Genomic DNA, 27793 nt, shown 5'->3' with positions numbered 1-27793 from the left:
AAAAGCCAGGTTTAGTGTATTTTCGAGAAAGGATATACAGCAGAACCATGAGGTCACGCATGGCTTTGAAACGCATCCCTATTTAGAGAAAAGCAAACATGGTTATATCCCTCTTACTCTTCTCCCTGAAAAAGGACGGCTTTAGCATTAAAGGTTGTTAGTTTCACACATTAGAGGGAGTGATGCGTCTCCTCCTCTGAAGGCTCTTCTGAATTACACAGTAGATCAAAAAAATGGCTCCCAAAGGTGGCCAGAGAGAGTTCTTTCACCTTCACGTTTGACTTTAGTTTAATGCTAGAGGTTAAGGACAAAGGCTACGCTGGAGCACGGGAAGGAAGGATCATCACACAGGCTCCTCTCTAGGTAGCTCTGCTAGGGCTCACCCTTCCTCGGAACAGGAGATTGCTCTTACACTCATAAAGTAACACCACGCTCTCCAAGTGCAGGTGGAGAAAGAGCCAGAAGATGATTCTTCAGACAGGGAAAGGGCAAGCTGACTTCCCCCTCAGACCACCTCCTTGCAATGTATTCCCTCTGCTACCCTATCTAGATCCCACAGGGACAACTCTTTTTTATATTTCCAACCAAAGTGTGGGATCCAAATCCATTTCCTTATTTTCTATTAGCTCAACCGAAACAAGGTAGCATTGAGTCATTTTTTTTAAATTAAGAACGTCACTAGAGATTAATGAGGCAATAGCAAGAAACTAAAGATACAAAGACCTATGCGAGTAGCTAAGTCTACCCAGTATAAGTTGCTGACTCTGAGAATAAGTGTAAATATGTGTACAACAAAATGCATGTAACATGCCAGTGTAAACGGTTTCCCACGTGTTGAGCTCCTGCTATATGCCAGGCATTAGTTTGGGCGTCTTAACACGTTTACCTCCATTCCCCATAACAACACGCTACAAAGTAGTTACTGAGAGTTGAAGGGCAATTAGAAGGGAGCATGCCCTTTCAAAGGGGAGCAAGAAGTACTCCTAGGAGAGGGGTTCTCAAACTTCAGTGTTGTAAGAACGATAAGGGTGTATAATGTAGACTTTCAGACTCTAACTCAGAAATCTGAATTAGGAGGACGTTTGTAAAGCTTTGGGATTTCTGTTTTTAGCAATTACCTCAAAGGATGCTGGTGTAGGTGGCCCATTCATCATACCTTGAGAAACGACAGTCTAGAGTCTTGGAATTCACCGTGCCACCAGACCACGGGAGCTGTGTGCTTCCGAGCTAACAGAGAGCTACCATGTGGGACCTGTTCTCTCTTCCATCACATGGGCAATTTACAGATGCTATGTCAGAGTTGAAAAATGTTACTGTGGAGGCACTATTTTGGAGAGAGATGCCATGTGTTTTAGGACTTTTCATCTCTTCAGTCAGACGTCAGTAATTTGTTTAGAACAAGAGGGAACCAGGGTGTAAAATGCAAACGAGAAAAAGGAAACCTGCCTTTACTGCAGGAGCCACAACCCCCAGCCCCCGACCTGTAAAAGGGCACCACTAACAGACAGCAAACAACCGACTAAACAAGATTTAGAAAGGTCAGAAGTAGCAACTGTTTCAAGCTGTGCAAATGACACTCACGTTGTCAATCAACGGTCAGCTACTAGGAAACAAGTCATACCCTTCAACCAACAGAGGTGACAATGCCAGAAAATCTGAATTGAGCTCTACAAAAAATGAGAAAAAACACTTCTGACTTTCTCCCATCACTAGGGCTAGAGTGGCCTGTTGCTGCTTCGTAGATAACTGAATCTCTGAGAGGTGAGGTGACTTGCTGTTGGAAAAGGATTAACAAAACCTTTTCCCCTTCTGCATGAGAATTTGACCTTGGGTTAACCTTCTATCTCTGTTCCCCTGGAAACTTGATAAAGACAGAATGTCAGCTATGTTATCAAGCAACACTGCTCATGATAAAATTGACCCTGGACAGTTATACCACATCTGGACGGACAAGAGCTATAAACGAGGGCCTGTTGACAGCCACCATCATTTTGGGTTCGTTTGAGTGCCGTGACTCTTACCGATTGTGCCCAAGCCGATCGGTGGGAACCACAGAAGTTTTGCATGTGGAGCTGGTACAAGAGATACTGGCTCTTGTGGGTCAAGTGGCTTTTAAGCTAGAGAGACTCCTACACCTGCCCCCTGCGGGTCTTGTTCCCTCACACCTGAGCTGTCACCTGAGGTGGGAGAGGGGAGTGATAGCCCCTGGATGCTGCGTGGACTGCTGTCTATACTGCTGTGAGGACCACTCCTATGGAACAGAAACGTCCGCACTGCCCTGCCAACAACCTGTGATTCCCCTCTGTCCCCTGAGGAGTGGAATGGTGCCAGGTGTGGCCTGTGATGGTCCGAGCGTGATTCTGAACACATGCCGCAGTGAGCAGTGTACTTGCCCAAAGCCACACTCCTGGGAGGTGGCAGGGCCAGAACTGAAACGCAGTTGGCTGTCTTCAAGGTAAACATTTTCTCTTTAATTGCAGGGCCCAAACCTTTTCTCCTGAGATAACTGTATTCTGGCCCAAGAGACTGGTGCAACTGGTGTAAACACTTGCCAGACATTCTTTTCGCCTCCAGTGCCATATGAGGTCCCTAGGTTTGGAAGCATCTATCTCATCCTGCCTGCCCACCTCAACAGCGTGGTCAGCTGAGTCATTTCTAGATGATTCTTCCAGTGTAGGCAGCTCTTTGCAGGAAACTGCCCTCAGCAGGAAGCCCCTTTTCTTGTCACTTTAGCAAAGCTACACTGTAACTAACTTTTAAACCAGGCACCTCCCCCCCATGCTCTACTCATCTCCAGCCCAAACACACCTTTCAAATCTTTTGATCACACAATACCTTGCCTAACTTGTCAGTTCTTTCCCTAGATCAAAGAAGTAGAAATGAAGAATAAGTGATTAACAGACGACGAGATCTCTTCCGTAGCTTCCCCTTCAGTCATCTCCCGAACAAACTGTGTGACCAAACTGTGTGAACAAGATAGCATCTAGAGGAAGATCCCGAGGAGTTGACAAGGCTGTCCACAAGCCTGCACACAGGGGGATGGTGACAACTCTGACCCCCATCTCAATGATTAACCGAGGTTACTTCCCTGTTCCCTTTAAAAGCTTTCATGGCCGAGCAGAATCTTTAGAGGTACTTTTGGGGGACACTGAGTCCACCATCTCCCCAGATTGCCAGCATTCTGGTTAAAGGCACCTTTCCTTTCTATCAACATCTGTGAGGACTGATTTTGTAAGCAGCAAGCAGTGGGACCTATTCATTTCATTTGATAACACCAGAGACTTCTCTAAATGCAATGATACCCTGGTTCAAACCTCTAGATGGTTTTCTAAGCCCTTAGACAACTATGGCTTTAGGCTGGAGGGTCATGGTGACGTCACACCTGATTCCCAAACCAAGGTGACTGTCACCCATGAGCACAGACGGGTACCCAAGCTCTCCCCTTGCCTGGGGTGACAGCTCTGGAATGGCAGAGGTCCCCTGATGACCAAGGGAGGTCCTATGCTGCCACAGAAATGATCTTACAGAAGTTTCCCTCTACAGGTCCTCCACGGGACGTGAGGTTATTAATACAGTGAACACAACACAGGTCCTCCCAGATTAACACCTGACCAGAAGACTGGATGCATCATTCCTTCCCAGCCTCCCCTTCCTCTGCTCTCAGCAAAAATCTTCAGATGGAAATCAGGGCAAATGATGTCACCTCTCTGAGGTCCCCCCCCAGCCTTCTGGCTAAGCGGATCTTTTTCCTCACCACTTTGAGCACAGTCCTATCATAGGACAAGTGAGCACCTCCCCCTCCCCTACAAACAGCCCAAAGCTGGGCACAAATGGTGACAAAACGAATGAAGGCAAGAAACAACATGAAACAGGTGCACCCCCACCACATTCTCTTCTGTGTGACCTGGACCACTGAATCAATTCCATCTAGTCTAAACTGTAATTTTAGGTCAGCATCTTGATTAACGGCAGAACATGGGCAACTTCTTCGTGCGTCCCTCTCCCAACCACTAAGTCTGATAAAGAACTTGCTTTGCCAACCACTAAGTGACAAGTTTAGAGATTCTAAATCAATGCTACTCAGACATGACATTGTGCTAAAGGCTGCAAAACCCCGTCTCCAGCCATGTCTGGCTCTCCTCTTCTGCCACGACAGGTAGGAGTGAACAGAGAGGAAGAAAGTGACCGAGAGAATGAAGACCCGAGGAAGGAACCCACCAGAAAGCGCTGATGGGGCTCACATCAGGCAAGGCCAAACAGCCAGTGAAAACTTCGCAGTGGCTTAGTGCCAGAGGACTTTAGACTCACTTTACAGAAGGGGAAACTGAGGCCTGGAGAAGTGTCTTGAAGGAGGTCATGCCAGGTGGTAGTGAGCTTGATCTCAAACCCAAGTGCTTTTGTACTATGCCACACTCACTAGTTGTGACTCCCAGCAAAGTGTCAATAAAAACAGTCAGTTTTTAGCAAATGATCTTGTTATTTCAGCTTCTTAAAATAATTTGCTTCATTTCTAAGGCAAGGTATTTTTTGCCCAAGAGAGTGAAAATAAAAGTGTCAAGTGTGGAGAGAAACTAGCCTTCTCACACATTGTTGCTGGGAATTATAAACAGGGATAACCTTTGGGGAGCAAAATTTGGCACTGTTAAAACAACTGTAAAATGTGCATACATTCTTCAATGCAGTAATTCCACTGAAATGGTTGTATACATGCAAAAAAGACCTACAAGGATGTTAATCTCAGTACTATTTATAATATCAAAAAATTAGAAGCAACCTAAATGAAAGTGATTAAAAATATTAAGGTAAATTCATACTATGAAGTACTATGCAACTATTTTATGAAGAGAGAATGACCTATAAAAAGGGCTGTCCATGATTTGTTGATTTTATTTATAACTTTAAATGTCATGTACGTATGTGTGTGTGAGACTGTGTGTATATGCATAAGGCTCCTGTAAAAATTAAATATTACTAATAAAGCACTTCAAATAGTTCCTGCCAAAGAGTAAACATTAGGAAAAATTTATCAAAATGTTATCGTATAAAAATCAACTATACTTTGATTTAAAAAAAGGAACTATTAAAATAACTTTAAAAAAACAAACAAAAATGTGATAGTATATGCATGAAAATAATATAGAAGAATATAAACTAAGTGGCGAAGAGTGGCTTTGTCTGAGAGGTGGGATTATATAGGGTTCTTTTTCTTTTAATAAATTTGTGTTGTTCGAATACTTTAATTATTTTTGTATTGAAAATATAATAAAGATATGCTTTCTACAGAAGAAAACCTTATTATTCAGATAAGAACATCCTCCATATGCACAGAATTCAGTCTAGCAATACTAATAAACATTCCAAATTTGTATGATGGACTAAATACTTTAGACCTGTATTAGATTTCTGGCAGTGTTAACCTGTTCAGAGGATGTAAGTGAGGGAATGGAAGGAAGAGAAAACAGATCATGTCACAAATGTTGAAAAAGAACAGCTATTTCCTCTCCCCTGAAAATCTGTGATTCTGGCCTGGAGCCCTAGAGCCACTCGGAGCCAACAGAGGAAGTGAAGGGCCGCCGCGCATCCTGGCCATTCCTTAACACATGTTTCGCAGCCGATCCTGCTGACACATCCTGCAGGCCAGGCAGGGCCCCGCATGGTTGTTGCCTGCAGGAGTGCGAATCCAAACGCAGACCTAAACCATGGCAGTGATAATGATACAACAAACAACTAGCAGGTTTTCCTAAAGGCTAAGGCTCTGCAGACTTTCCTCCAAACCTACAGAATCTGAAATCTGAATTTTTAGGAAAACTAACAGGTCGTGTTGCTGTACAGAACATTTCTTTCTGGGTTTTGTGTATCAACTATGTACTTGGTCACTTTATGGTACAACGTAATGAATCGTGTGAGTCCTGAGGTTTTTTTCTAGCTCTGAAGTACTACCTGTTAGTTTTCTTCTGCTTCACATCTCAGTTGATTGTCCAGTATAATCAGAACTAAATTCAGTAATGATGACAAAAGGGGACTTGTTTCTTTGGGTGTGATTTTAAGAGGAATGCTTTAGTGTTTCCCCACAAAGTACAAAGTGCTCTGGGGTTTTTGGAAAGTTGCCTGTTACAATCTCCTTTTATTCCTCTTTATCCTTTTTAAAAACTGGGACTAGGTGTTCAAATATTTTTGTCATTTATTGACAGAATGATGAATTTCTCATTGAACTTACTGATGTGATTAGATCAATTCCTAGGACCGGGATTCTCGGATTAATGGATCACATAGAAAAGCCTATGAATTGGTTCACCTGAGAATGAAACGCCAGAGCACAGTGCAGTCCGGGTCTGACTGACTCACAAGAAAGCTTCAGGGGAGGACAGGTAATGAGATTCTATCACGGACTTGACCTCATGGGAAAGCAGTCCACACCTCAACTATAGCACCAACCACACTGAACTGCAATTCAGCTGCTCAAAGAGTTTCTCTCTCCAAGATTTCTCCAGGTAAAGGATGATACCTTATGCACCCAAGTACCTGTTGTGTCTTTTACATAGCCAGGTGGCTAAGTTATTTCTGTTCCGTCCCCACAAACTATATTTTGCATGCAAGCCGCCTACCTCAGTCTGCAACCAAGGTCAGATTCAAGGGAGAACACAGGGAACATGAAGAAAGGAGGAGGAAATAACGAGTCTCTGAAGGTAAAATCACATGACCCCGTTACTTCAGGATGGTGGAAAAGTATTAGTAAAAAATACTGAGGCCTGGGAATTCCCTGGCGGTCCCGTGGTTAGGACCCAGCACTTTCACTGCCAGGGCCCAGGTTCGATCCCTGGTCGGGCAACTAAGATCTCACAAGCCACGTGGTTCTGCATAAATAAACAAAATCTAGGTCTGCCCCAACCTTGCTTTACCTCAGCTCCCCAGGATAGGAGAGGGATAATAAACGCACCTCCCACGCACCTGAACCTCCATCAGTAATTTTTATCACTGTAAATCCTTGCAGGATTTTGAGCACATCATAGCTCACACAACATTCTCACGCACATCCCCTCACTTGACACTCCTCACAGACATCCCAGGGGACAGGACAGAACCAGAGTTCAAAACTGGGAGTCGGACCTGGATATGAATTCTAGCACTCAATTAACAGGGAGGGCAAGTTACTAAATCTCATTTAGCCTCATCTTCTTTACCTGTAAAACTGGGGTAATATTTACCTCATGGAATGCTTCTGAAGATCAAGTATAACATAGTGAAAATCAAAGTCCCTAGCACATGTTACGTGCTCAACAAGTAAGTATGATTTCCTTTCCTTCTGACACCGGAGTTTTTCCCTGGGACAATGCCTCTGTTAGCATTCACAGCCACCGTCCTTCAGGAGGCCTCCCGGCTGTCTGCTTAAGGCACAAGTGGCAACCCCTGCCCAGGACAGAGGCAGATTGGTGGCTGCCCCTGTGCCAGTGGGGAGCCCCTGGCTGGGCTGCCTGAGTGGCCCTATGTCTGTGTGGGCTCTGGGACACAGGTCCAGCCACCAACCCTGCACCCTCCCACATATGTTCCCTCCGCAGGGAACCTTTTATTTTCTCAATTTTTTGGACATTGGCCTCATACCCGTCCTTCAGACTGTTTTATGTCTATTCTCCCCAAAGGACTATGGGACAAGGGCAGGCTTCCCAAACACCTTCTCCTCTCTCCCTTCTCCCTCAACCTGCACATCTCTAACCAGCTCTCAGTGGCAGGGTTTCAAGCATTTCTTTTCCACTTCCAGGAAAAGCACAGTATTAATTGTGGTTCTGGAACCAAAGTGCCTCGGTTCAGTTCCAACTCCATTTCTCACCGTTTCTGGTGTGACCTCGGCAACTACTTAACCTCTCTTAACCTTAGTTTCATCCTTTGTAAACGGGGAGAACAACACACTTTGGGGGAATTCAATGAGGCACACAGTAGGTACTCAACAAAATTTAGCTCTTTTCTATATTATGTATATATACATAAACGTATCTGGAAGGATATGCATAGAATGGTTTATAGTGGTATGCTTCAGGGAGCATACAGAGGAGAACTTTTATTTGACAGAAACTTACACCATTTTACAAGCATTCATTATTTTTGTAATTTAAACACACTTTTAACAAGAATACACGGGTATGGTAAAGAAAAGGAAAGGAGGAGAGGGGAAGGGAGGTGGAAAAAAAAAGAAGAAGAAAAATGGTCTGCTCGAGGCGGAAGCCAAAGGCTGGATCAGAGTCATGATTGGTTGAGACATTCTGGTTATAGCTTTAGCGCTAGGTGCAGAGTTCCCCATGCCTTGTCAGAGAAAACTTCTGCTGTATATATGTCAGCCTTACACAGATTTCCTTCATGTTTCCTCCAGTGTTCCAGGTGGGAGTGGGTGTGGGGGGAAGCCCACCTCCATTGGATTAAGTTATCCTGGGATGGAGGGGTGCGGGCAGGGAGGTTCTGATCTCCCTCACGGTGGGAGAGCTGCCCAGTCCCCTGGAGCACTGTGCGGGGGGCGGGTGGGGGTGTCTCCTGGGTCCCAGGGGAGGAGGAGGCACATCCAGGACAAGCCCTAGGAAGCTTCCACACTACCAGGCAGGAAATGCTTCCAAGGGACCTGGGCATGCCCCCCTAAGAAGTCTAGACCACTTTGCGTGGGAGGAAAAAGGGAGGGCTCTATCTCTTATTGAAGAATCTTCTGAGCGGTTTCAATTTCCCTATTTCTCCAATGTGTCATGAGATACAGACTGCAGCAAGCAAAGGTTTGTTTTACTACCTTCTGTGCAAGAGTCCCCACAGGGCTACTTACATTTCCCCCCCAACCTAAAAGCTCAGTACTATGCATAGTAAAAAAAAAACCATATCCTTTTTTGGTAAGAGCTACATTATCAGAATACCAAGAGGAATGCTGCCTACTCTTTATGTGTAGCCAAGATATTCATTTAGCCAACCCACATTTCGGACTTTTTCAAAGGGTGAAAACCCTCCTTGTTCCTCACTTCCCTCACATCACTTCTGATGGGTAAAAACCTTATCGGCTCACAAAATGCATGCCCCAAGCAGCTTGCATTTCTAGAAAACCACCTCCTGTATAGAGAATATTCTATGAATGTTTTCAAATTGCAAATGCTACATTGCTTCTATGTGTCTTCTGGGCTCCACCCAGACAAGCACAGCTATTCCTGCTGGCAACTATGAATATGTAATATTTTCCCCACCTTATTAATACCTCTTCTAACAAAGTTCCTGCCAGCCAAGCATGTCCTTGTGACCCGTTCCCATCACTGTTTGCCACCCCACACTCACCCAATAGAACTGGATCTGCTATAAAGGAAGATGCCAGAAAGGACACCCAAGAAGGTGGCTTACCTTTCTCATGGCTGCTTGCTGGTGGGGGTGGGAGTGGGGAGGTGACCGGTTTGGACTTGTCATAGGTGTTAAAGCTCTGGCTCCGTCGGTTGTTAGCAGTGGCTGACCCTCCGCGTGTTTTGGCCTCGCTGCCTGCAGCGGATACCCTCGCGGTAGGACCTGGAAGTCTAAAAGGCAAAAGCAACAGGCTTCAGTCTCAAGAGAACAGCAGTTCCTCAGAAGGTACTGCAGCCACGCAGGAGGTAAAAGAAACCATTCAAGGCATCAGGTCGGTGGCGGTTTGCCAGTCCAAGGACTTACTGGAACCACCACAAACATCTAGGCTAGTAATGACCCCAGTAAGGTCCAAAAGCCAAGTGTGAGTAGTTTTCCTTTGAACACAGAGAGAAATATATGAATATGTCTGCTGATTAGAAATACAAAGCTCGGGAGTTCCCTGGTGTAATAGTGGTTAGGATCCTGGGCTTTCACTGCTGTGGCCCAGGTTCAATCCCTGGTCAGAGAACTGAGATCCCACAAGCCACACAGCGTGGCCAAAAAAAATACAAAGCTCATCTTACTTTTTCTCTTGGATGAGTAATTTTACTTTTCAATAGGGCCAAACCATGTCATCTCTAATTCTGTCTAGGGTAGAACATAAAGGTCTGTTAAGACTCTAAACTGTTAAACTTGCGTGTGCATCTCTTTTGACAGATACTGAAAATGGTTTTTGCCATAATCTAGGGATGTAAGTATCAAGAAAAAGATATAATTTATGATGGTCAGAAAGGAAACTGCTACCTCAGAACCCAACTCATCTGCAATGAAAAATTATGGACTGGATGGAAACATTTGTTCAGACATACATTTTCCTTCAACATCTGACAACCTGTCTCCATAGACATTACTCTGAGTCTGAAGCTCAGCTTCTCTGCACAGTCGATGGATAAAATCATACATTCTTTCCGTAAAATGAGCAGGAATGTGTTAGCCTAAAGACAAACACACACTTTCCCTTTAAATAAAACACTTCATTTTTGGGTGGTTTGGGAAGTAAAGTCAGCAGACTAGTCTTTGGTAATGTGGCTAAAGATATTATGGCCCATTCCCCGAAGAGTTAAGGCTATGACTCCGCAAATCAGAATTTTGGTTCAGGGATTACTAAGCAGACTCTTTGCAATCATTAAAGTTGAAAGATGAATAAATGATGAAATATTTAGTTATATCTTTCAGCTAAAACCCACTTGGCAGTGTTGAAAAGCCACTGGAACCTCAGCTGACCAGCATTAGATCTAGCGATAAGTCTGAATTTTCAACTCATAAAGCTTTCAGCCTTCTCTTTCCACACAAATCTCTAAGCACCGAAGAAGTCTGCAGTCTGGAAGCATTTTAGATAGAAACAGGCAAACGCTTCAAACTTTTTCTTGTTGCCTGAGCAAGAAAAAATGGCTGCAGAGTGCACAGAGAACATGAGCTGGTGTGAGAGGACTGTAAGATTTATACCGTTAAGAAGAAGCTGGCCCAGTTCCTTAACTGGGAGCTAGGAGAGAAGGAAGCGGGTGAGTTCTTTCCCCCAAAAGTGGCAGAGGGAAGGCCTCACTTCCCACTGCATTAGGAGGATTTGCCCCTCTGTTAATTTATCTTGTTTAGCGAAGATATTCACCCCACGAAGACAGGCACAGAGTGGGGTGCAAAACCAGCAGTGCCAGTGCCTGTGTTTGCGGACCAGAGGCGGCCAGATCAACTGATCAAGGAGGTCCAGCAATGGGATCTTGGCACCTCTCGGTTCTGCTTCCAATGCAAACAGCACCCTGCACGCCCTCCAAGACGGACGGTGTTACCCGAGGACTCCCAGCCAATGGCAGAGCTGCTGCAGGTGCAGGCGTGGGGCTCCTCAGGGCTGGACTCTGCAGGAGTCTGTATGCCCACAGATAGGCCTGAAAAAGGATTATGGACATGTTCCAAGATGATGTCACAGCAACAGTTTTAAGTGGTGCAGGGTAACACAGGTGACAGTATTCTACTCCCGTGGCAAAGAACAGGGAAGCAAAAAGCAACGAGGAGGGAAAAGATGCTTGAGAGGCCTCACTGCCCTCACCTGGGACTGGACCACAGATTTTTCAGAGCAGCCCAGGGCCTTTATAGAGGCAAGAAATCAAAGTATTGGATGGGGTGGCCACAACCTTGAATGAGGTAGGCAATTTGGTCCTCTGTGAGGCAGTGTGGTACAATGGGTAAAATAGCTTTTTCCATACAAATGTGGACATGACATTGGGCCAGTCTTATGATCTGAGATTCACATTCCGTATATGTCACTTTGGAATAATAGTAAAGTACCCAATCGGATAGCTGTGAACTTGGAATGGGACTTAAGGTCCAGCCTGATGTAAGTACTCAATGCATGCTGGTTCCCCTTAACATCCTCTCTGCTGAGCACAGATTCATAAAGGAATTGGACATTGTCATAAAGAAAACATGCTATGGTAGAAAAAAGAACCAGACAAATAAGGAAGGAATCAGGCAGATCTAGGTTAAAGCAGCAATAGAGAGCTGGACAAAAATCAACACACAAGAGTTGGAGATCAACATTTCCAAAGAGGCAAGAGAGGTTTTGGCAGACAGGATTCATCATCTCCCTAAGGAACATTTGAGGAGAGAAACTGCTTCATCCAAGAATCCGTGATGAAGAAACTGCTTCATCCAAGCATCTGTGACGAAGACCTGACACTTGGGGTACCTCTGAGCCATCTGTGGGGCCCAGACTGAAACATTCCCCAGTCTTGGATTAACTGAGACGGCTCTGGTTTCCCAGGGGTGGTCACCATCAGATCCTCTTCCTTGAGTCAGAACCTAGAGGTGCTACTCTGATGGGAGTGACCCATCCTTCAAATGGCTACAGGTTGTACCAAGTTTTCTGAGACATGGAAGAGGTCTCGAAGGCCTTGAGGGCAGCTGACGTGACAGTAAGGGATGGTTGGCACATGCCGAGCCATCAAAAGCCACCATAAAGCTCAAGCCAACTCATGTCACCCTCTACCTCATCACCATTACACCCTAGTGAGGACAGCTCCCTTAACTTGACCAAATGGGAAAACTGGATGGAGACCAAGTAACTTCTTCCAAGTGCCAGAAGGAATCCATGTGAACACTGTGTTTCAAAACTCGGGTTCTGTTGTGGATGGGGTGGGACAGCTGCTTGCTCCAAAGCAAGCCTCCTCCATCCCTCTGAAACTTTCAGCAGTCTGCCTCACAAACAAAGGCCATGAATGAATGTGTGATGGATGGGAAGTAAGGTAAAAAAGCTTCGTTTGGATCCACCCAGGAGGGAACCAAAACATCCCTTGGGATGATGAGTCAATCCACAAACTGAATTAATTCAGACTGAATTGTGAATACAGGATTTCAGAGCCAAAGGTGACCACGAGATCCTAAGATACCTGAGCAATCCAGGTGAGGGCACTGGACTTCACAAACTGAAGCAGGGATGTGCTATGTCTGTGTTTCTGAGTCCTTCCTTACCCCAATTCATATGTTGAAATTGTAATGCCCAATGTGATGGTATTAGGAGGTGGGGCCTTTGGGAGGTGATTAGGTCATTAGATAGAGCCCTCATGAGTGTTGCTTGTAAGTCACCCAGCCTGTGGTGTTTTATCATGGTGGCCCAAAAAGATTATCACAGGGTTCTAGTTCAATCTTATCTAGATCTTAAGGGGTGGATTGACCCTAGCTGACATCTCAATTACATACGCATTGATAAAAGAATATGAAAGGTCAGAAGTAATTCAAAGAAGAGAAATAATGACCTCGGAAGTTGGAATGGTCAGGGAAGGTTCCAAATAAAAGCAACCCCAGAGCAAGATGTGGCGTGTGGAATGAGAATGTGAGTAGAGGGCAAGAAGGGAGGGGGCAGAGGTGTCATGCAGAGGGAAGCTTGTAAAAAAAAAAAAAAAGCACTGAAGAAAGAAAGGGCCAGTGTGTGCTGGGGCCTGGGGGACAGCGTGGGAGGAAATGAGGCTGGAAAACCAGGCGGGGGCAGCCCTCAGTGTCACACTCTGAACCTTGGACTTGGTCCTGTCCTCCAGCAAGGAGGCATTCATTAGCGAAGCAGAGAGCAGAGCTGGAGTTGAAACGCAGAGTAGCTTCCAGTTCACAGTCACACAGGCCCCTGGCTAACATTCTGAAGTTCATTATTATTAACATCCTTGTGCACCAGGAGAACTTCTCTCAAGCCCCAGCCTGCGAGTAGCTGCCGTCTGTCCATTAGCATCATTCTGCAGCAGAGCTGGGTCCTGCTCACGTGGAGCAGCTGCAGATAGCACAACAGCAGCTGCCCAGCGATGCCTGCCTCATCAAGAAAAAGCAGAGAGAGCAGAGTGCAGCAAGTCAACCTCAAATCATCTACACCCTACATCATCCACAGTGCCAGAAGGTTTCAATGGCTCCTTTGCAAGAGGGACTCGACTTCCCACGATCATCCCACGTCCAAACAACAGTTACAAAATGAGAGGACACAGATGTGTTCTCTGAAACACACACACGTTGCTTTTTTAAAAAATGAAGTTTAAGGGAAGAGGTGTAACAAAGAGGCAGAAGGAAAATCCTGCTGCTATGGGAGCTATGGTCAATTTCTCCAACATGTGCACAGCCGAGCAGGCAGGACGGTAAGACTGTTGTTCCTGGCACATAACCTGTGCGTGCATCCCGGATCCACGCGTTGTACGTGCTGATGGGAAGAAAGCCGTTCTTCTCCCCCAAACCACTTCAAAGGCTGGGAGCAGAAGATGGCCCTCCCAGGAAAGATGGCAGCTTGTGTGCACATGCTCAGGACCTTGGGGGTGGGGGGTGGGGTGGAGGTCATAACTGGAGATGCTTTTGCTAGACAAGATGATTAAATGCTAAACCTCTCATCTCCACGGCATCTGCTTTTCAGCAGCTGGGCAGAGACGGCTGAACTACTAGCCACACTGATTCTTCTCCACGAGATGGTCGCATAGAGATCGACTCTGTGAGACTCGCTAGAGCTGGCCCAGATCAACCCAAACCACCAACATCGCCCTATCAGCTAGTTATGGTGCATTGATTACACGCCAGGCTGCGAAGGGCTGGAAATGACTTTATTTAGTCCACATAGCACTGTGACTATGTGGGGCAGGACTACCCCATTTTACCAATAAGGAAACACAGGCTCATGGAGATTAAATAACTGGCCCAGGTAACGTAGTAAGTGGTGAAAACGGTGTTTGTTAGGTTTGACTGCAAAGCTGCACTCTTCGTCACCACGCTTCAATGCCTCCCACAGGTAGAATAAGCCTAAATACCTGAGGCTCACCAGGGACGCCAAGAGGCGACACAGTGGTCAAAGGGGGAAATTCATGGAAATCCTTCATCCCTGTACCAGTTCCTTCCATGAGCCCCTTCCCCGTAGATTCAAGATGAGGCTTCCCACCTGCTCAACATCCTTGGTGCCTATCTAGGTGTATGGCTCTGGTCGGTGTTCAATCAATGTCTGCACCTGAACAAGAGACCTATTTCCAAAGCTCTGGGAGAGGTATCCTACTCAGCCAGAGGGGTAGTAGGTCAACAAGCTGACCCTGTTTCTTTTGGCAACCAGACTTTACTACTATCCCTGGTGGTGCCTGATCTGCTAAAATGTTTATCAAGGTTGTGCTCAAGCCTAGGGGCGGGGCAGTGGGCGGAGCAGAAGGCAAGGAGTGTTAGACGAATAATAAAATGAAGACCATCCCTTTGTCAGGCTCGTCAGAAACAAAATGCATCCAAGAGAAACTCTAGATGAGGGATAGGACCCTGATGGAAAGCCAGACCTTGGCTTCGGTCAACTTGGAAGCCCTGTGCCCAGCACGCCCTCAGGGCAGGGCAGACACGCCCTCATTCTTCAGTTCTTCCTCTCTTCCCCCCCAACCCCACTCCACCTCCTTCCATCGTTTGGGACTGATAATAATAGATCATTCACGGGATGGGCATGTGCTTCCAATTAGATTCTTTCCCAGCTAGTTCCTGTTTTCTCTCTCTTCCAGAAGTAAGCACATCCGGGGAACAAACACTAGATTTCAGGTTTCCTCCAAGCTCCCCACCCCCTTCCTCTCCTGTGTTTGGACTTTGCATGACACTCAAAAAAAAGGGTGGGGGGAGGCCGTCTATCTGACTTGGGCCTCGTGCTGCTGGGAAAGCAGTCACTCTCTAGCAGGGTGCTATGGACTCATGTTTGTGTCCCCTGCTCCCCAAATACATATGTTGTCATCCCAGTGTGACGGTATCTGGAGACGGGGTCTCTGGGAGGTAATGAGGTCATGAAAGTGGAGCCCTTGTGATGGGGTTAGTGTCTTGGAAGAAGAGACAGAGACGGGAGAGCCTGCTTTCTCTCTGCTCTCCACCATGTGAGGACACAGGAAGAACACAGCCATCTGGAAAACGGGAAGAGGGCTCTCACCAGAACACGACCATGTTGGCACCCTGATCTTGGATTTTCCAGCCTCCAGAACTGTGAGAAATAAATCTCCATTAAGTCACTCAGTCTATGGTGATGTGTAGTAGCAGCCTGAGCAGACTAAGACACATGCCAATGAGATGCAGTGATGAATGTAGGTCCCCCAGAACCAAGTCTGGGTAGCATGCTGACTTGTTCTACAGAGAAGCAGCTGCCCTGTGGCTTCTTCCTGCAGCCAGACGGATCCTGAGTTGGGCCTCCCCATGCGTAAGCTTTTTAGAAAAGTTAACTGATTAGAAAAGGCACCCACTGGAGCCTAAGAGCGTGGGGCAGCAAGCAGACGTTCTGTACCTATTTGTTGCATGAATACAGAGAGAAATGCCGTCTGGGCATCCCTTTACCTTTACGTGAGAATTCAATGAAAAAGAAATACCAGCCATAATGAGGAGGAGACTCTGTTTCTGTCAGGATGCTACAAGGGCAACATGACGCAAAGGTCAGGAGGAATGGCTGAAACATATAAGATTTTAAAAAGCAGCCTCACCAACCACGTAAGCACCAGAATTCAAGGAGGAGGAGGGGGCGGGGAGAGAGGTAACATAGTGGTTAAAGTGAGGGTTCTGGGGTGAGATTACCTGGGCTCAAATCCAGGTCTTTCCACTTTCTGTGTGACTTTGCTAACTTACCGAGAACTTCCTAAATTTTAATTTCCTCATCTGTAAAATGGGGATAATAACATGACCTACCGCAAGAATACCGATGTGAAGATTAAAAAAGATAATGTATTCAAATTGGCACATAATATGCATTCAATAAAAGTTAACTGTTAATACCTTTAAAACAGAGTAGATACAGGGATATAACTGGCGTTTGCCATTCCCTGAAACAGGTCCTGACAGGATGCGGTAGACGCCAAAGTGAGTCAAGAGAATTAGTTAGTGAGCAGCCCTAATTATTATTTTCAGGGAATTGAGGTGATCTGTCCATGGTACACATGGTACACAAGAGCACCCAGAAATAAAAATGACACATTGCCTTATTGCCTTGTCTCCTCTGAACAACTGGATTCATGCCTCAGGTCTTTAAAACTCAAGAGAAAACCAATCCCACATTAGTAATTTTAATGACAGCACCAATAACAAAAAAGCATAACACACATAAATGAGATGCAGGTGAGGTGGGATCAGGGCCAGGACAGAGCAGGGAGCCAAATTCATCATAAAACTACTATGGAAAACCACCTACAAACTCACCTCTCTAAATCAGAATGGACTTTGACGTCCAAGCAATCAAAGACAAAAAAAAAATCAGTGAAATGCAGAAACAATACGTACAACTCAACCTCACTTACAGATCACACACACACACACACACACACACACACACACCCCTTCAACAACCCCATGGCCACTCTCAACTCTCCAACACTGGGTCATCAGCCAAAGCATGTTTGGTTTTCCCAAACTGCAAACATGACATGGGGAGGGGGACCAGAAGGAAACGCAGCCAGAACAAAAGGAACGAGGGGCTGGGTTGAAACCATGCTTCGCGGGACACGGAGAAAGTCTAACCTAGAGATCTTTTTCTGACCCAGAGTGAAGTGGATGATTTTGCTTTGTGATGAGTCCTTGGAAGATGCACTGCATGATAGGAAAGAAAAAAGTGGAAGAGATGAGTGAGGGGAGAGAAGATGCATTAGACACACAAATAAATAACAGGAGTCCTGTGATAATGCGAACGCCCCTGGGTTTCCCTCTGCCTGCTTTTTCTACAATATGCAGCCTTCTTTCTAGGTCTGATTTGATAAATTTCCAACATGAAGAAATTGCTATCGAGATGATCTAAGAACTTTTGTGGTTTTCTTTTTTTTTTTTTTTTCTTATCTCCAAATCTCTTTTCTGGTATCAGTCACTATAAGGCCTTCTTCCACAATGACACTGAAGCCAGGGGTCTCGGACAAGTAAACTTTGTAGCTTTCTAAAGTATTCAGATGTCTCTGTTTCACATGCTTGTTCTACCAGGTGGTTTTTCGATGAGTATCCTCAATAGCCCATAAAGTTGACCCTAAACAAGGGTGGACGTGGAGATGTTTTCAAGTTTTGCTGGTCTTGGGAATTTTTGCTCTCCATGGTATAAAGCAATGATCATTTCAAGTCTTCTGAACTTGCTACATTCTGGGCTTTGAACCATAAATTTATGAAGAATCATGGTTGGACTTAATAAAAGGTTAAACTTATTTACTGCCTTATGAAAGACAGAAATATTTATCCTTCTCGCATCCATACATCTTATGCCACATTCATAAAAGGATATGAGGTGAGAAATACAATGTTAGTGTCATTAAACTTAGGAAGTGAAGGAAGAGACAGAAGTGGATGAATTAAAAAAAGTAATTGTTTGGATTTTTTCTAGAAAGCTAAATATTGATAATATGTAAGGTAGACACAGATGGAGAGGAATTTCATGAGGTGAAATGTGGATCAAGTTCTCAGCCATCACGTAAATGAATGAGAAGAGCTGCAGGGTAAAAGTGAGTCTCCATTCGGCGGCCATCACAGAGGAGATGCTCTGATTCCTTCACGCCAATATCTCAAATTCCCTTGTTCAGCTTCTTATTAACAAACTCTCTTATTAACTCTCTTATTAACAAACACTACGGAAAAGCTGTCCAGTTTTAGTATTTGCTATCCTGAGAGGTACCGGATTTAGGCATGTTTGTATGTGGCAGAGTTCTAATGAAGGATCAACACAAACCTGGTATTTGTGGGTTGCATCAACATTTGATGTTAATGATCAAGGGTCTGAACCATTATCCTTGGGACTTTGGTTATCGAAGTCAGAATGTGGGGATGGAAATACAATGAAACAAAGCCAGGGAAGTGATTTTACTATTCTTAAATTTACAGCCAGAGCATGAGCACGGGGTATCACATCTCTAGACCTTGAGAACAAGATTATCCTCTGGAAGTAAACTCAGAAACTATCAGTATATATTGGATAAAACAAATCATCTGTGAAAGTAACCCAATATGGGCCAAATAAGGGATGAATGAGGACATACAGTAACTCCAGAGCCCAGTTTGTGTCACCACATTGCAGGGTCAGGGGGCCATGATGGCAGGAACTACTCTGGAAAAAATGGATATAAAAACCTGGCTTAAGTGAGTTTGGCTCGTCTTTAGGTAAAGCATTTATTTATTTATTTTTTAAATGGCTGGCTACCTCGCGTGGCATGCAGGGTCCTAGTTTCCCGCCCAGGGATGGAACCCCTGCCCCCTGCAGTGGAAGAGCAGAGTCCGTCTCAACCACTGGACTGCCAGGGAAGTCCCCCTAGGTAAAACGTTTATTAATAGTAGGATGTTTTTTCTTACTTGGAGATGGGTGTCCTGACTGGAACATCTGGTTCTTTTGAGAAGACAAATGCTTACTATGGAAATGGATGCCTCAGGCTAGCACAGCTCAGTGACAAAAGCCCAGTGTTCCTCAACACATGTTCCTTGGAACCCTATGCAATGAGATGCTCTATGAAATAAGAAGTGTTCTGTGGCTCAGTTTGAGAATGCTTTCTACGCTGCCTTCTGAAGATTCCCAGTACACATGTGTTCCTCCCCCCACCCCAACCCCCCAGCTTCCTCATCTCAAGAAATGCCACCATTTTCCTGACCGCTCAAGCCAGAAATCTCGGCTTTCTCGGTGATTCCTCTCTCCCTCACTCTAGATAGTCAATCTACCTGTAGTTCTGTTGGCTCATCCTCCGAAATATCCTGAACTGGTCCATCTCCGTATTTGCTCTACCACCTTGATCGAAGCCACTGTCATCTAGAGGACCACGGAAGCCTCTTAGCTAGGGTCTTTCCTTCTATTCTTGACCCTCCCACAGTCTTATTCTCCAGAGAGGAACAAAAGTGACTAAAAAAACAAACAAACAGAAAAACTGTAAATCAAATCAAGTCTCTCTCCTGCTCGACTCTCCAATGGCTTGATACCTTTAGAATGAAATATCAACTCTTTAGCCTGTAGAGCCATCACTGTGACCTCACTTCAAGGGCCACGGGACTACAGAACTCTAGGGGCCACCGGTCAGCCCTCTTTGCTTATAGGCTGCCTTTCACTTCACACCCCCTTCACCCACTGAACTCCAGCCACACTAGCCTTCTTTCTGCTCCTCCAAGCTGCCAAGCTTACCCCTACCCCAGGGCCTTTGCACCGGCTGCTCCCGCTACCTGATCTATTCTACACCCGCATGGACAGCTCCCTGTCATTCGTATTTCCACTTTGGTGTCATGTCCTCAGAGAAAGCCTCCCATCAACCCAACCTAAATGATCAACCCAGTCCCTCTGATCCCATTATCTTATTGTACTACCACCATCGGATATTTCTCTTCCCCTTTTGTTTGCCTGCCCTCCTCCAGTAGAAAGTAGAGAGCAGGCACCTTGGCTATCTCATTCACCCTTGATCCCCCAGTGCCTAGGACAGTGCCGGGCACAGAGAAGGCATTCAAACACTAACTGGATAAATGAATGCATACTGGCCGATTCAAGGATCTGAGGAGACCCTGCAGTAACAGTTATACAACTTAACCCAGAGGATTTCCCAATTTTTCCCCCATAGAACCCTTCCCCTGCATGTTACCATTCAAGGAATAAGCACTCTGCAAAATGCAGTGTGGGAAATGACGTCCTGATCATTTAATCATCCAGGTCCATCGGGGATCTCCGATCAGAGAATGGCTCCCACCCAGGTGGTTCTTCAAGGCAAAGGTGCAGAGGCTGACTAGCAATTCCTCATTGCTAGTCCAGGCATTCCTACTAGCCCACAAACCTCCATAATGGGAACTGGATATAATTAGATAATCAATTAGGGGCTCTGAGTTACATCACATCTATCAGTGCTGGTTTTAACACCACCACAATTGGGAAACAGTGCTTCTCCTGGGGAAAAAAAGCTGCAACCATCTATAAGGCAGCTGCCTGCTTTGAACCACTTTGTGCTTTGCCTAACTACCATGGCCTATTCGGGGAACTGGAAAGAAAAAGCCATTACTCTTTAGCATATGTTCAATGAAATCAAGCAATCAATTTGATCAGTGGCATTTAGGTTTGATAGCTAAAGATTTACGGCTTAAAAAAAAGAAAAAACAATTATGGTGGACTTTTCTCCAGAACTTTACTGTGAGTCAAAAACTTTCTAGTTCCTAATCCCCTCCTTCTTTTGTCATTGAAACAAATGTTTCACGAGGTGATCTTCTGCAGAGTTGTTTAGGAATGCATCTATACACTGTAACAGAGTAGATGGTAACTGCCCCAGCGTTCTGCTAGCGTTATCATTCTATGGCGAGTCCCTCTGGCAAGTGTGGGTCCCTCTGGAAACAACAAACAAAATCTAGGTCCTAATCCAAAAAGCAGAGGGCCACACCTGACACTGCTACCCGGTCTCTAAAGTCAACAAAAGTCAGTCACATTTAATGGTAACTGCTCCCCATTAGGGGATGCTGGCCCTCTCAGGGAAGGGGGAATGCCTCTTTCCCTGCTAAAAACCACTGGACATCTTTCTTCTGTGTTCTCAGTATTTCTCTTCTGGCAAAGCAGAGGCATCTGCTGGAGAACTTTTGCCTCCACTAAGGGAAATTACTTGCACATATAACACTGAACACCCAGCTTGTAGGCAGACAAGCAAAAGAAATTTGAAGTCTATTTTAGGGGCTGTTGATTGCCTAGAACGCGCGCGCGCGCGCGTGCGTGTGCGTGTGCGTGTGCGTGTGTGTGTGTGTGTGTGTAATAGGCCAGAGTTCAGGCAGGAGCAGCTAATTAGCTCTGGCTGCTGGCGATTCTGATCTATAAAGTACACATCTCCGCCAGGCACATCCATTTCAAGGTCACGCTAATTCCCCACTAACTACCGGCAGTTCTCAGCACGGAAGAAGCGCAAATGACACACACGTCCGGCACAGGCTAGAATGTGGTCAGTGGGGCAGAAGACCCCTGAAAAAAAGCAGAAGTATCATTTGGAGGAGAGCCCACCTGGACTGCATCTCAGCTTGTGCTTTTGACGGCTGGTGTGGCGCTGGCTGGTGAGGCTGGCAGGGGGCTTGGGGAGCGGCGGGCACTTGTTGCTGAGGAGCGCCAGCCTGGCACTGGGAGGGGGCCCCGGCTGCCGGGGACACGGCAGGCAGCAGTGGCGAGGGGAGGTGCGGCTTCTGGGGCTGCTGCTGCTGCTTGTACCGGGAGAGGCTGAAGAAGAGGCCTAGAATGGCCTTGAGGTTTCCATTCCTGATTTCTGCAAGACAGTGAAGAGGTTCTGGTTAGAGGAGGAAGCCTTTCTGGGGAGCCCTGTCTCGCACCCCTTTCAAGAGGCTGCTTCAGCCCTTGCAGGAGTTTTAATTCCTCTAGGATATGACAGATTTCCTGAACACTTAATTGGTGTCCCAGTCAATTAAAATCAGGCCAAAACCACAAAGAAATTAGTTGATTCTCCCCACTGGGATTAGAGTGGATACCCGAGGCAAGCAGCAACTGGGATGTCTGGTGAGTGCCAGGGGGAAATTCTCAGGAAGGACACAACCGAAAAAGACAGAGTCCTGAGCAAGACCGTGCTTGTTCAGGACACAGAGCAAGCTGTCCAGGGACAGAAGCACTGAGGGAAACTCACCGGTCTCCACGCGACCCTGCCCAATCTGTGCTCTGTACTTCAAGCCACCCGGAGTGAGCCAGTGGCTGCCGACCCACTCCAAAATCCTCGCCCTGCTTCGCCCAATCATCCTGCCCTCAGAAGGCTCTGTGTCTCTCTTGCCCATTGAATAAATAACTTGAAATTGGGGTGGGTGTGGGAATAGGAGATAGGGGTTGTTTCTATAAGGAACTCACACAAAAATTCTCCTATATTAAAAGAAATTTGTGCAGAGTGGGGCTAAGAAAATTTTTTATTCCAGATGTAATTTTTCCAATGTTAAAAAGTGCATTTGCCTCGAGGCATGTATTAAGTGCTGCAGAGAAGGAATAAAATATTCATTCACAGGCAGAGACTGTGGACGCAAGGGTGTTTCCCCTTGGGCAATCCCTCCTTTTCTGCAGTTCTTTTAACACCAGATGCTGATGGCCAGGGTCTAAACTGACCCTGAGGGTAAAGTAATAGGGCCACCCAGCATGGGGGACAGAGAAGAAGGAACCTAGGGGCTCCCTCTGCTTTGCTTCCACCCTTAGGCAGAATTTCTTTTTCTGAACTGTCAAGGGGGTTAGAGGGAGTGGGGTTGGAGGAAGGGAAGCCCCCCTCCCCTGTGTGGGTAACACACACCTCCAAGTTAGCCCCAGGCTGGGCAAGAGGATGCTGACAAAGGAACCAGAGTTTCTTCCAAGGACCAGTTGAGGGGCAGAAGGCATGAATGGGGTTCTTTCAGAAACAAGCCCCGTTCCCTGCAAGCCTGTCAGTGCCCTGGGGTGTGATCCTGCTGATCAGGTCAGGCTGAATTACTTCCTGTTGGAGAGTTCCTCTTTCCAGCCTCTGAAGAAACTGACAATACAAACTACTAAAATCCAACTTTCACCCTCTGCGCTTTGGGAGCTAGCATGTGCTGATTGTGGGACAAAAGTGTCAGGAGCCCAGCTTTCAGAAAACCAAAGCCATGAGTTGCAGTCTGTACTCTACCACTTACTAGCTGTGCAACCCTGGACAAGTCACTTAATGTCTCTGGGCCTCAAGTGACAATATTGACACAGCTTGCCCCATCACACAGGGTTGTTTTGCAGATCAAACCAGAGCAGAGATGTGAAAGCACAACTCTAAACAGTCACGTCCTTCACTGGTCTCGGTTCCTGTATGACCACAGCAGCCTCAGAATCCTGTGGGAGATTCCCATGCAGCTCCGGTTTCATGCCTTAAGTTACGGTTTTTACCATGTGACCTTATAATTTATCATGCAAATTACATCATTTTTGAGAGTGGGAGGGAGACGTTCTTGATTACATTAGGAAAACAGGTGTAAGCCAGGGCTGACTTGGACAAGTCAAGATGCTCGTAAACCACTGTGTGCAATGCAGGGAGCACAGAAAGTTTCCCCAGATGTGGGAAAGTCCCCCAGTTTCTCTGGGTAGCTCAGCTTTAACCCTTCAGCTCTGCTTCCTTCTCCATCCTAAGGAAACCAAAGGAGAACACACCTGTGGCCTGTTCCGCTTCTGCTTCTAAATGTTCTGACAAGGACACCAGTGTCACAGAGTATGAGGCTTAGCTGGGATGATTCAGTTTATACATTGAGTTTTTGTAAGATTCAACCTCTGAGCCTCAGTGTTCTTCTTTAAGATGGGCATTTTCCTCACGGGCAGATGGAGGGTAAAGGGACACACCCCTGAGCCCTTAGCTGGACAGTGACAGGAGGCAGGACAGAATCAAGAGCTGGCGTGCAGGTGACGACCTGTTATGGAACTCGGGAAAACAATTTCCCCTCAAAATTGAACTCCCTGAAGGGTGAAAACAGAGCTATAATCATGACAGATGAAATCTATGTAAGATTTTAGTGCCTTTTATAGAGCTACTACTAATTAGTATATATCAAGAGAAGCTTTTTACATACATGATCCCATTTAATCCCTACAACCTGGAAAATGAGGCCTATTTTATCTCCCTTTTACTTAAGGGGAAACAGGCTCAGAAAGGTTTGCAACCTCTCCAAGGTAATAAATGCTGGAGCTGGGATCTGAATCGAGGTTTTCCAGCTCAAAGCCCAGGCTCCCAACATGGTGTAACCAGGCTACTTACATACCCATCATGGGTCGTGTATTGAAAAGCACACCAGATAATGTTTTATTTAAGTTAGCTCATGGCCATATAAGGATTCTTTATTCTCCTTCTAGAAGTATTCTTGTATTATGGGATGTGTCAAATATCCCATAACACATTTTTTTAAAACCATGCAAGAAAAACAAAGAAGGGAAGAACTAGCAATTCAGCATGTCCAAGGGCTCAGGGGTTGCCCCCTGCACAAAGCAGGCATATCCACATCGGGACCCCCTTAACCTACCTGCCCAGCCCAGGGCAGATGAATGGAGCTGGCTCTGTCATATTCTCTCTCTGCTGTGGATGTTCAGTCATTTATCGTTCATAACTGTTCTATTACTCCTGAAAGCATCTTTTTATTTGTGACAGCGCAGTGCTCTCATAAATACACTTTTTCTTAGGAGGAAGCATCTTTTTTTTTTTTTTTTTTTTTTTTTTGAGGCACGCGGGTGTCCCACTGCTGTGGCCTCTCCCGTTGCGGAGCACAGGCTCCGGATGCACAGGCTCAGCGGCCATGGCTCACGGGCCCAGCCGCTCCGCGGCATGTGGGATCTTCCCGGACCGGGGCACGAACCCGTGTCCCCTGCATCGGCAGGCGGACTCTCAACCACTGCGCCACCAGGGAAGCCCAAGAGGAAGCATTTTTATTATAAAGATCACTGATTGTTAGAGCCACAAAAGCCTTGGGTTTGAATCTCTCTAGTCCATCATTTATGGACTTCAAAGTTTTTCCAAGAGTCAACCTCTCTGAGCCGCAGTTTTCTTCTTTAAAATTGGCATATGTGTGCCACACCTTCCCCACAGGGATGCTATGAGAATTAACAGAGGATTAATGAGAAAATAAGGGCAACGCACCTAGGACATGGCCTGACTCTGTATTTCCCTTTTGGCTTCAGAAAATACCGTCATTGTACCTGCAGCCCCCTCAGAACTCAGCACAGAGCTCTTCAACCACGAGAAGACTGAGAAGCCCTTCTTCCTGCACATCCCCTCCAGGCCACAGCCACAGGCGTCAAAAAGAAAATCAACCATGATAATCTCATTTTACAGAAAACACAGTGGTCATCTTTTTAAAACAAACAAACAAACAAACCAGCTCTACTGAGATACAGTTTATAGCCATAAAGTCAAGTGTGTGATGAGTTTTAGTAAGTTTAGTAAATTCTAGTTTTAGAATATCTCCATCACCCTGAAAGGTGCTCATCTGCAGTCAATTCCCAAACCCATTCCCCCAGGCAGCCTCTGATCTGCTGTTTCTACGGATTTGCCTATTCTGGGCATTTCCCCATAAACGACGATCATGTGATGTGCAGTCTTTTGCATCTGGCTTCTTCCGCGGAGCATCATGTTTTTAAGGTTCATCCAGGTGAGAGCGTTATCACTAGTTTGTCTCTTTATATTGCTGGGTATTATCCCATTATATGGATAGACCACATTTTATCCATTCACTAGTTGGCGGACGTTTGGACTGTTTAATTTTCTTTTCAGAACACAGGACTCAAGCGTGGTGAATGCTCTGTTTGGGAACGAGCCACACAGTTTATGCCATGGGTGGTCCAAAATAGCTAGAATTGTGTTCTCTTCCTATTTCCAAATGGCATTTTTCTGTGTGCCACGAGGCCTGGTAAGCTGGCTCCATAGGCTGTCTAAAAACAAAATCCACCAGCCCACAAAAATGTCCCCCTCATGACATTTCCCGAGGCTTCGGAAAAAGAACATCATTCTGTTTCTGATCAACTATCCTCACCCTCCTGATTTGTACAGAAGGAAATAACTGTAGACCTAGAGAGATATGACTTGTTTAAGGAGACATGAGCTAGGCTGGTATCTAAACCAGCATGAGAACCCTGTTCTTCTTTCTCTCCTATGGCTGCACCCACGTAAACTGAAGAATAAACTACACGGGCCATAGTCCAATTTCCACTAGAATTCAGTATGGCGTTGATTCTGAACCTCCTTGGGTTCTGACTGATCTCCGTAACCACTGGCTGGCGATAATCTGCATGGATGCTTTAGGGGGATGTTGGGCAAGAAGGGAGGATAATAGAGTTATTCTCTTTCAATATTGTTTAAAAGAAACCTCAGGCCTGCTTTAGGAAGGCATAATCGTTGGAATAATCTAATACAAAGAGACCTGCTTTGTAGGAAAGGGATTGGGAGCCAAAGGGAAGGCTGCCTCAGACCGCAGTCTCAGAATTCCTATTCAATCCCCTTAAGCCACGGTGTAAGGTCAGCGGGCTGATTCGGGATTGTGGATTCTGTGGCATTGCTCCTCCAGCTGGGCCGTCTACATCACCCACATTCAGCGCGTAACTTTCCACCCCACTCTGCAGCCCTTCTGTGCAATGCTCAGCAAAGCCCCTCAGCGCCTGCCCACAGGGGAGGTGGACGAGGGGGTGGGAACAGAGCCAACAGGGCCCCCTGCCGGTGAAGGACGGAAATGGCCCCGCTCACCGCCAAACTCAGGTGACGTGGGTAGGGAGAGCCGGAGACAATCTACGTGCTGCTTTTACCCTAACTGTCCAGAAAAAGCGCCTGCTTTCTGGCTCAGGATGAAAGGAGGAGACAGCTCAGCATCAGGTCTCTGGCCATCAGGGCAGCAAACCCAGGTCTGAACTAATCAAGTCGGCAACCACTTTCACTCCTAAAGCACATACGCCCTGTTAGAGTCACCTGGAAGCATCTTCCTGCCTCTGTTTCACCAACCTGGAAGATGAATAAAAAGCTAGTCCTTTGTTCCCATATTACCTATGCCCCAACGTCTATCTAAATTTCCCTTCACCTTCCTTTTCCGATTGGTGAAAGCCTATTCAACTTGTAAAAACCAGGAGAAACATCACCGTCTCTGAGAAGCCCCTGCCTGCCCAGGCAGAGCTGATCGTAGCCTTCTTTGGGCACCACTGGATCCTGTACACACCACCAGCACAGCTCTCTCACTAACTGGAATTTAAAGCTAGTTTTGTATGACTAATGTGACTCTCCGTGTACGCCGGTGCCTAGCACTGTGCCTGGCATATAGATGTGCCCGGCAAATGCGTGCTTAAACAAATAGGATATGTCTTCACCTCCAGACCTCCGCTTCCCCATTACAGGAGGATGGGCTCAGGGCCAGGTAGCGCAAACCCCAGGTGTTCTCAAAACCCCCAGGGATAAAGGCCATTCCTCCTCACAGGAACAGGTTTACAGATGGTTGTGACAGGTGGACAGGTGGAGTGAGGGGTTGAAGTGATCTGGAAAATCACCCC

General features: G+C 46.1%; 1 protein-coding gene across 6 annotated transcripts in view; it reads right to left on the bottom strand.

Annotated features, from left to right (window-relative positions):
- Positions 1-27793, bottom strand: part of NAV2 (neuron navigator 2) — a 396738-nt gene that overhangs the window by 201550 nt on the left and 167395 nt on the right. For all 6 annotated transcript variants that reach the window (XM_029208228.1, XM_029208230.1, XM_029208231.1 and 3 more), the window contains exons 5-6: positions 21803-22058; positions 9358-9524 (exon numbers count right to left, since the gene is read on the bottom strand). In XM_029208228.1, the coding sequence (XP_029064061.1) occupies positions 9358-9524; positions 21803-22058 (423 nt within the window). The remainder of the gene's footprint in view (positions 1-9357; positions 9525-21802; positions 22059-27793) is intronic.

The sequence above is a fragment of the Monodon monoceros genome, unplaced genomic scaffold (genome assembly GCF_005190385.1).
Source record: "Monodon monoceros isolate NGI ecotype Baffin Bay Population unplaced genomic scaffold, NGI_Narwhal_1 Super_Scaffold_7, whole genome shotgun sequence".
NCBI classification, from domain to species: Eukaryota; Metazoa; Chordata; class Mammalia; order Artiodactyla; family Monodontidae; genus Monodon; species Monodon monoceros.
The sequence above is the reverse complement of the archived record's forward strand: the minus strand, read 5'-3'. Positions and strand labels throughout refer to the sequence as shown.